General features: G+C 41.9%; 2 protein-coding genes across 3 annotated transcripts; one reads left to right on the top strand and one right to left on the bottom strand.

Annotated features, from left to right (window-relative positions):
* Positions 1–43: 43 nt before the first annotated feature.
* Positions 44–1880, top strand: LOC139644751 (ubiquitin-associated protein 1-like). Its single transcript, XM_071520217.1, has 5 exons — positions 44–175; positions 386–1090; positions 1203–1373; positions 1528–1629; positions 1746–1880. Exons 1-5 carry the CDS (start codon positions 44–46, stop codon positions 1878–1880), a joined length of 1245 nt encoding a protein of 414 aa, XP_071376318.1.
* A 257-nt stretch (positions 1881–2137) lies between these two features.
* LOC139644732 (protein regulator of cytokinesis 1-like) lies at positions 2138–7478 on the bottom strand. 2 transcript variants are annotated; one of them, XM_071520194.1, is made up of 14 exons: positions 7347–7478; positions 6784–6916; positions 6565–6687; positions 6211–6444; positions 5896–6066; positions 5650–5799; positions 5361–5508; positions 5117–5253; positions 4878–4973; positions 4305–4451; positions 4094–4204; positions 3896–4003; positions 3631–3804; positions 2138–2757 (listed from the first exon to the last, which is right to left on the bottom strand). In XM_071520194.1, exons 1-14 carry the CDS (start codon positions 7355–7357, stop codon positions 2686–2688), a joined length of 1815 nt encoding a protein of 604 aa, XP_071376295.1. In that variant the 5' UTR covers positions 7358–7478; the 3' UTR covers positions 2138–2685. The 2 variants fall into 2 exon arrangements, with proteins under 2 accessions (XP_071376295.1, XP_071376296.1); XM_071520195.1 differs by lacking the exon at positions 3631–3804.
* Positions 7479–9169: the final 1691 nt, after the last annotated feature.

Raw genomic sequence — 9169 nt, 5'->3', positions numbered from 1 at the left:
ATGCAGGCTATTTGTTGGTATACTCCGGTGCATTTTGCCGTCAATGAACAGTCTGGAGGACGTCCCATTTCAGACCCCACTGGGCTCACTGGAGGAGCCCATGACGCAACTAGAGCTGGTGACGGCTCCGGACATCACCATCCCAGACTACCACCAGATGCTGCAAGACAATAAGGTCAGACATCCGAGAACCCATTTCATTTTATCTACGCTGAATGTCTTTCAAGATTTCCTCCATTAGCAGTGAACTGTTAAAAAAATCTCAGGATATGCCAGGTTGTTGTTGTTGTTGCCTTTATTTCTGTGATAAACCCTTGCATGTCACTACTGATATTACAGTCACTGCCTTAAATCATTTGAGGTTGTTTGTTGGTTTGTGTTGCAGTACGTGTTCAACCTGGAGAACTGGGTTTTGACTGGGGTGCGGGGTGCTTACTGCAGGGGAGCACGGCCAGTGTGTCGGGCTCCGAGATGTGGGGCCTCTCCATCCTGCCCTCCCTACCAGCTGATGTTCAGCAGCCCTCAGGAGAGTCGCTGGGCCAGTCGTTGGAGCAGCGACCTGTGGGCTCCCGCCCCTCGTCCCCGGAGTCACAGCCTGAGCTCTGCAGACACCCGCTGCCAGCCCCGCCGCACCGTTAGGTTCCTCATCTCCGACTCAGAGGAAGAAGGTGGTTATTCTGAGGATAACGAGGGCTCCTCCACTGAAGATGCACCTCAGCCTCCCAAGAGCAGAGAGCGACCAAGGAGTGCTGCACCAAAAGACCCAGTCTCCAGAGTCAAAAACCTCCACCTTGGCACTTCCACTCAGCACTGTAGGCCTGTCTCCCCTCTGAGCCTCGGAGGCCATCGGAGAGCCTCGGACACCTCATCTGCTTTCCGAAACTGCAGACCTCTGTCTGCTTTGGAGCAGCACGGGTCACAGCAGGCCAGTCCCCTCCGCCAAGCACAGAAGAACTGCAAGAAGAAGCAGCGCCCAGTGACCACAAACAGAAAGTACTCCCTAAACATACAGGTCATGCCGTCTCCATCCAAGCTGCAGCAGACACGACCCTCGTCTGCAGGACCTGTTATCAAAAACCGCAGGCCGAAGGTTAACTTCTTTTCTGTCACATTTTCTCTGATAAGGCCATTTCTCATAGCCTCATCTCTTTAATTTGTGAAAAAACTGAAATATTTTCATCTTTCTCTTCCCTTTTCATTAGGCTCTGCGGACTGGTGTCTCTCATGGGGTTTTATTTGACTTCTCTGCAGAGCTGCTGTTGGCTCTCAGCCAGGAGGAAAGGGAGCTGCTTGAAGCCGTCACTGAGAAGGGATACCCTTTACGCACAGCCATATTGGCATTGCAGAAGACGGGCTATCGTAGCCCAGAGAAGGTAAGTCTTCTGAAACGGTTGTGATCGGTAGTTCTAAGAGAAAATATTTCCCACTGCATAACAGATAAAAGTGTCTAACTTGTGCCATCTGTGCTTGTGCTTCTATCAAGGCCCAGCATGTTATCCTCATAATTACTTGTCCCTTTCTCAACAGATCCTGAACTTTCTGGTTGCAAGTAACCGTCTGTGTGGACTGGGCTATGATGAAGCACAGGTAGACGAGGCCTTGGAAATGTTCCAGAACTGTGAGAGCAAGGTGATGATCTCTTCAGTGTTAAACATACAAAAGCAGATAAGAGCCAGAACCATAGCCAGACCGTTTGACCTTCACTTCTGTGTGTGTGTTAACACTTGCTTGAAAATTCCTTTCAGGCTGCGGAGTTCTTGCGCCTCCTGGCACAATTTAATGAGATGGGCTTCCAGCAAAGTGCGATCAAAGAGGTGCTGCTTGTCCATGAAAACCACCGCGAGAAAGCTCTCGAAGAACTCATGACACGCATGGCTTAACTGAACATCTTCCTAGTTAATGTCTACATGGAGAGAGAATTCTGTCATATATGTCAAATATACTAAAGACTTTATCTGGTCAAAATGAAATGCTAAATAAGGTATACTGCCTTCTGACATATGATTAATGAAACCATATAACCCAATTGACTGTGGAGGCTGGGATGAAAACACCTCAGGCATAGTTCATGAAATTATAGTAAATAAGATGCATTCTTTGTCCATCAGAAAATAATAACATTGTCCAAGTTATGCTCTCATGTTAAAACACATTTATTTACAGTTTGACTAAAAAAAAAAAAAACAGCACCAAGAAAATGTCAACTTTCTGAAGAGCACACGGCTGTCATTCCAGCCTACAGAAAGTAGATCACTGTGCATTTAGGAAGGCTATAGTAGCAAATCAAAGAAACATAGTGCTAGATATGGTTCATAATGGTTCATTTAAAAAGGCTGTGCTACTAGTAGAAAAGCATAAAAAAAACACAGTCATGGCACAAGTGCTTATGATTAGCTTGCCACCAAAATTTATATAGCAGAGAAAATCGCCCTGGCAGAGACCTGGAACAAATCAGTTTTATGAAAATTATAGACCCTTGAACATGTCATTCAGCAGGACTGCTTGAGTTCTCACGGCTTCAAAATACATTTTTTTCTAATTTAGATTTTTACACAAAAGTAACATTTAAAATACCATAGACACATTTCCCTTATGTCCAACAAAGGAAAAAACAAACTATGAAAACAACGCCAAACCACCGCTGAGCTGGATGGCTCCCGGTGCTGGTGCAGCTCCTTCAGCCCATCAGTGATGACTGATGGTGGAGTTCAGCTGTCCCGTCTTCAAATTGGATTTTGAGGCCTTTGTGAGGTCTCGCTGTAAAGGAGAGACAGTTATCTTTCAATATTATTCATATAAATATGTACTGGTGTCAAATGTCAGAAGTCAAACAGTTAAATATACAAGTCACTGCATTCCCACATCCACACTGTTAGGTTGTGTCCATTTCAAAATGCTATATATCATTTTGGAAATATATTTATGTTCAAAATGACATGATGTCCACTGTTCATTTCTCCATTTGCTGATTACTAAAAAATGTTAGTAAAATTACTAAAATGTCACTATTATACTACTAGTAACAACAAGGTTTGCTATCATGCTAATAATTTTGTCAGTAGCTATCACATTTTTCAGATGGTTGATCATTCACTGTAATATTGTTTGTAAAACATATCGATTGTGTCTGTTAGTAGCAGACAAACATTTTCAAAGTGAGCAATCTTTTGTTGGAATAAAAAAACAACAACTTTTTTTCAGTGTGACTAAATGATTCCAAATTTTGGCCACTTTGCTTGCCTGTTTCAAGTAATGAACTCTCATGATCAAGGAAAGTGCAATCCAGTGACATCATTGAATTACATTGCCTGAGATGCTTGAAGGAAAATTTTATGCACAGCTACATGGCATCTAGAATTGTGATGTAAATGTTTGATCTGCTATGCAAACAGGACTGTCCATAAAATTTTCATTTGATGATCTCAGGCAAAAGCAATTAGATAATGTCATAGGATTACATGTTCTATGATACAGAATACATGACTCAAAACTCAAAATAGGAAAAAGAAGTCAATTCAGGCTGATTTTCCCTTAAATAGTGGTGAGACTGAGCAACCAACATTTTTCCTTCATTAGATTGTGTTTTACTGGGCTTTTAGCAGTAAAGGGCTAGATAAATGCAGAAATTACCGCAAAGTCCGAATAGGTGCCAGCAACAGAGTTAAAGGTGATGTTGCGATCCGGACTATCCTGAGACCTTAACGCGCCGCTCAGAGCATTTCTATTGAGGTGGGAGATGTTTTCCTTGTTTCGGTCTAGTGCACGAGGAGTCTTTCCGTGCCCGGGGTTTCGCAGGCCAAGGCCCTGTAATTAGAGGAGGTTTTGTTTTCTGTTCTTTAAATACATGATGTGAATCTTGTCAGCAAAGGAGGGATGAGGACTACAGTGAGCTTACCTTGCTAGCGGACAGAGGCGGTCTTTGGGCTGACGAGTGGCAGATGGTTCCACTGAAGCCAGAGCCAAAGGTGCTGTTTGGAGTGGAGATGGTCGAGGTGCCATTGAGCTACGTGATGAGAGGGAAGAAGGTGGGTTAACTTTCTACACACACTGGCACAGTCACAAATAGTGAATTAACAAAACTACAGCGTCTTACCTTTCTCACTTTGCCAGGTGTGGGAGTCCCTGCTATCCGCCTTTTGGATGGCGTCCGTACGGAAGTTCCATACAGCATGTCCTCCTCAGTCTGTTTGCTTTTCTTCATTTGCTATTTCACAAAACAAAAACAATGTAGTCATATCACATGAAAGCTTTCATGAAAAGCAAATAAGACTTGGACTTAGTTTTTAGTGAAAGTAATCAGTTACCCTTTCCATTTTCTCTTTCTCCTTTTCTGTGTGGTGGAGATCCCACTGCTTTTGCACGTGCTCAATGAATTTCTGTCCGTTAATCAGGAACTCCCTGCCATGCTCCTGCTCCCAAAGGTCAATCTGGGCCTTCAGACACTTCTCCAACTGAAACAAACAGGGCAACACTGATGCATCTAAATTTAAAATGCTGACAGTGGGCTGTGTTTTTTGGTCTAATTTCCAAAATGTTCTTGTTATACTTTTTAAGCTGGTTTGTGTTTGGCAACCACATGCACAAGAACATCACCGATACCATCTGAGACAAAATAAACACTGTCAAACATCCCCACCTGCTGTCCAAAGCTGGGTCATGCACCAACAATCCCTCATTTGTTCCCCCCTCCCTTCATATATTGTCTGCTCACGTTCATCTCAGTTATTGTTAGGATAATTAAATCTAATCTGATGAGAAAGGTTTTCTTTTGGGCCTCTAATGAGATCGTTGTGCATATACTCTCACAATATCAGCAATCCTGTTAAGAAATGTACTGAACACATGCTAATAAAAGGCATTTAGAGACATTTGCTCACCTTCGGCAGACTTTTTTGCAGATCCGCTCTCTGCTTCTCTTCTTTAAGAAGGTTCCCACCTCTGTTGTTGAAGCGAGAGGGATCACTAGCCTTTCTCTGTGGTGGAAGAACATACATCCAGAGAGGATTTATCATTTACCATACCAATCATCAGTCATCTTGTTTCTATGGCTAGTGAAAATTATAGGAATGTGCATATTTTCAGCAGTCACAACAACAGTTTGTGTGGTAGTACTCACATCAAGTTCCAAGAACAACAACCAGTTCTCTTGCCATCGTGTGACTCCCTGAAAAAGCTCCTTGTGATCCTCGTAATATTTCTTCAGGATCGACATCTCAGCCTCATGCAGGTTCAGCAGCTCCTCAGTGAAATTATCTGTGCGGAGAAACATGCATTGAGACCCACTCTCTCCCTCTCTGATTACCAACCACATAGATTCAGCGCAGATAGGGATTTGCGTTGCTATAAAAACAACAACTCACCGTCATGATATGGAACGAAAGCTTGGCGCTGCTCTTGGCTGTAGAAACACTTCTCCCAGAAAAGGGCAACCTCAGCTCTGATGGCCTCAATGAAGCTTTTCATGCTCTTCAACTTGAGCATATCTAGACGTTTAACCTCATCTTGGAGCTAGGAAGAAGGAATATACACCATGAGTAACACTACAGCATTATGGATCAATTGGAAGCATTTGGCGAAACAACATGCAATTCAATGTTTTAATAAATAATTGCTCATTGCTATGACAAAGACAATGCATCATTTTCTTACTGCCTCCATGTTGTTCTTCTTTGAGTTGACCATGTGCTCAGCAAGGGCCTCCCTCTCCTCTTGGGGAATCTGGAGTCTTTCCCACAGTTCCTGGATCTTAGTGCGGTATGCTGAACAACGCCGCTCATTTTCTGCCTTGCATTCTTCCAACTGGAGAAAGAGGAATAAAATAAAAGTAAAACCCCCCCCAAAAAACCAAACGCATTACAACATATGACATAATTGAAGCCTCTATAAGCAAATCACCTGACTGAGGAGCAGTTTGAGAGCAGCGATATTGTCGTTCGACAGACAAAAGGCCTCCTCATCCTCACTTGTCACATCCTTCTCAAAACTTGTCTCTGGGAGACGTTCCAGATCATCCATACACAAGATGATTTGCTTCTTTATGCCCACAAATTCATCATGACGACGCTCCTGAAAAGACCAGGAAAACAGGCAGAAAATGAGCATGAGCTATCATATATATCCACATTTGGCACCACCTTTATGTTGTCATTCAATACAGTTACCAGCGAGAAATGTTACAATCCAGATAAATCCACAAACAAGCAGTGGTACCTTCTCTTTGGTCAGATCGTCAAGGTAGGAGCGGTAAGTCTGTAGCTGCTCCTGTGATGGGACAGATTCCTGGTCGATGCAGAGGGGTGTGGAACACATTATATCACACAGCTCACGGTCCTTGACTACAAGGGCTCTGAGGTCTTCCATTCGTTGCTGCTTGTGCTTCCTCAACACCTCTAGACGTGTGCGGCTGTCCTTCTCCAACTGCAACATGGTGCATCCTTCCTCCTCCTCAAGAGGCAAAGCAGTAAAGAGTCAAAAATACCACAAGTTAGACAAAACCATTTAGTAGCTTTCCAGACATGCCGAAAAAAACAACCATATATACAGTATGTCTTAATATGATTATACCTCAAAGGGGGGCATCTGAAGTTCACTGGTCATATCACTGAGTTCCTTGCGACAGGACTCTATGCTGTTCTGCAATCTCTTCTTGAGGGCCTCCTCCTCAGCAATCATCATGTCCAGCAAACCCTTTAATAGAAGTAAAACCAATGTTTAACTCTTTGCCAAGTCCATAAGAAAAACAATGAAGGGCAGACTTTCTTTCACAGTCAATGTGGAACTCACTTTAATGTGCTCATGGACAACATCGGTTCTCTGTAGGCGCTGGTCCTCTGGAATCCCTATTTCCTCCCAAATGTCCTTCAACTTAACCAATGCTCTGTTGAGGCAAGACACAGACTCTGCTGCGTGGACTTCGCTGGAATAAAAGAGAGTATTCAAGTCAATCAGTGGTCTGGATTTCAGACACCTGATACTAGTCAAACCAGCTCGACTAGCTAGCCCACTGTTAGCGAGAACGTTAAAATGTGTAATGAGCTCAGTAAGCTAACAGTTAGCTGGCATAAAGCACACATCTAGCTGGCGAGGCTAACGATGTGATATTTTATTATTAGTTTAAGTTAATACCAGCTAATGTACCGATTTAACCTGCGTGAAATAAGCGTTTTTAAACGAAAACGACATTAACTTACACTCCAAAAATACTCATAGCAGCATGCACAGTCGGTTACTCAAAAGAAACTGCTAACGTTAACGTTAACTAGCCAGCTGGCTAGTTAGGGACTAGGGAGTTAACAGTTTGCTAAACAACAAAATGGAGGCTTTATCTGATTAAAACGTGTACTAACCTCCTCCTCATGTTGCCAGTCCAGATAATTAAAGATATATATGTTCCTAACGGTAAAAGCTACCCTTAAAAATAAAAAAACAACTAATGTTAGTGCCGCCGCCGCCGCGGTGTCTGGCTGCTCGTTTTGTTCGTCGACTCGAGACTGTTTGAAATTTGCACGGAAACACCATCTGGGCTCTGATTGGCCGATTAGAAAAACGTAAGCGGAAGTTGTTCTGGGTGGGACTTTTTGTAAACTTCCTGAAGTAACGTTCCAATCCAGCAGAAGAAAATTTTGATTCTTACCTCTGACGACACTTTTGCGTACATAGTTTCCTGAAATTAACAAATTATTTATTTAGTTCAATTTTATTTATTTAGCCTTTATTTAACCAGGCAGGTCAATTAAGAACAAATTCTTATTTACAATTAAATCATAGTACTATGTTTAAGCTTGTCAATACATGTTTTCTGAAGCTATTATTGAAGCTACTATTAAGCCTATATTAAATAATATCACTCTAAACCAAAATACTCTATTGAGAACCTATATGGCTGTATCCCTCATGAAGTTGCACTGGATTCAGTCTCTTTCTATCTCGACGAGACTCATAATCCACCTAATAACTTTCTCTTAGAGCTATTAGGCTACATCTGGCCTCGAGTCGCAGTTATATGAAGTTTGATTCTAAGTATTATTTTCAACGAGGAGAAACAGCTATGGGAACAGCAGCAGCACCCTCTGTTGCTGGCTTAGTGCATGGGCAAATGGGAAGAAGAAATCTTTCATGACCCTAACAGCAATCCTTACAACTCCAAAATAAGACTCTACAAACGGTACATTGACTTTGTTATTTTGGGATGGAACACAAGATGAACTAAAAGACTTTATCCTTTACATCAATGCAAGTTTAACTTTCCTGAAATTTCTATTACTATTTCTATCATAACATTTTTGGATCTAACCATGAAAAAAGGTGAAACTGGAGCCAATCAAGTGAAATTCATTATTCATCATTACATGCTTGCATGCATCAGCAGTCACCCGTTACATACAATAACAAAAATATCCCTGCTGGTCAAGTGCAACTGTCTGAACCATCAGACTTTGATGAAAAATGTACAGACATAGCCAATAGATTCACAGAGAGTATTCTATTGAGAATTCTATCAAGCATGCAAAGCTGACTCCTAGATTGGAGCTCTTGCGTGACAAATCAACAACAAACCAGTCAAACTGGATCTGTTTTACTACAGAATATAATCATTGTGCAACAAAAATCAAAACAATTATAAAGCAACATTGGCACATTCTTCAAGACATACCAACACCACTGTTCTCATTTAGACGCGCTCCCACAATGAAAGATAACATGGCACACTGAAAGATGGCTCTGGATAAACCCTCTTGTCTCTCTGCCACTGGGATGCGGAGATGTGGAGGCTGTGCGTGTTGAAACAACACAGTGACCACAAAGTCATTCAAACATCCTTTAACTGGAAAGATGGTTCCAATCCGCCAATATATTAACATATATTATATTAACAAACTGTTATTTACATGTTGACATGTATGTGTGGTCTGGCATATGTGGGACAAACAAAAAAGAAGCAGAAGAAGAAGCAATGTTTTGGATTTGGCCCCTAAATACCTAAATACAATGATCCCCAATGGACTAAATAATGGTTTTAACCTCAAGTGCTTTCTATAAACAGTGGTGGAAGAAGTACTGAGATCTTTTACTCAAGTAAAAGTAGCAATACAACAATGTAAAGATACTCCATTACAAGTAAAAGTCCTGCATTCAAATACATAAGTATAAGTATAAGTATACATAAGTA

Source organism: Centroberyx affinis, unplaced genomic scaffold, assembly GCF_046629955.1.
Source record: "Centroberyx affinis isolate AG114_WGS23_722 - 3 ecotype Tasmania unplaced genomic scaffold, CSIRO-AGI_Caff_v1 ptg000779l_1, whole genome shotgun sequence".
Lineage (NCBI taxonomy): Eukaryota > Metazoa > Chordata > Actinopteri > Beryciformes > Berycidae > Centroberyx > Centroberyx affinis.
The sequence above is the reverse complement of the archived record's forward strand: the minus strand, read 5'-3'. Positions and strand labels throughout refer to the sequence as shown.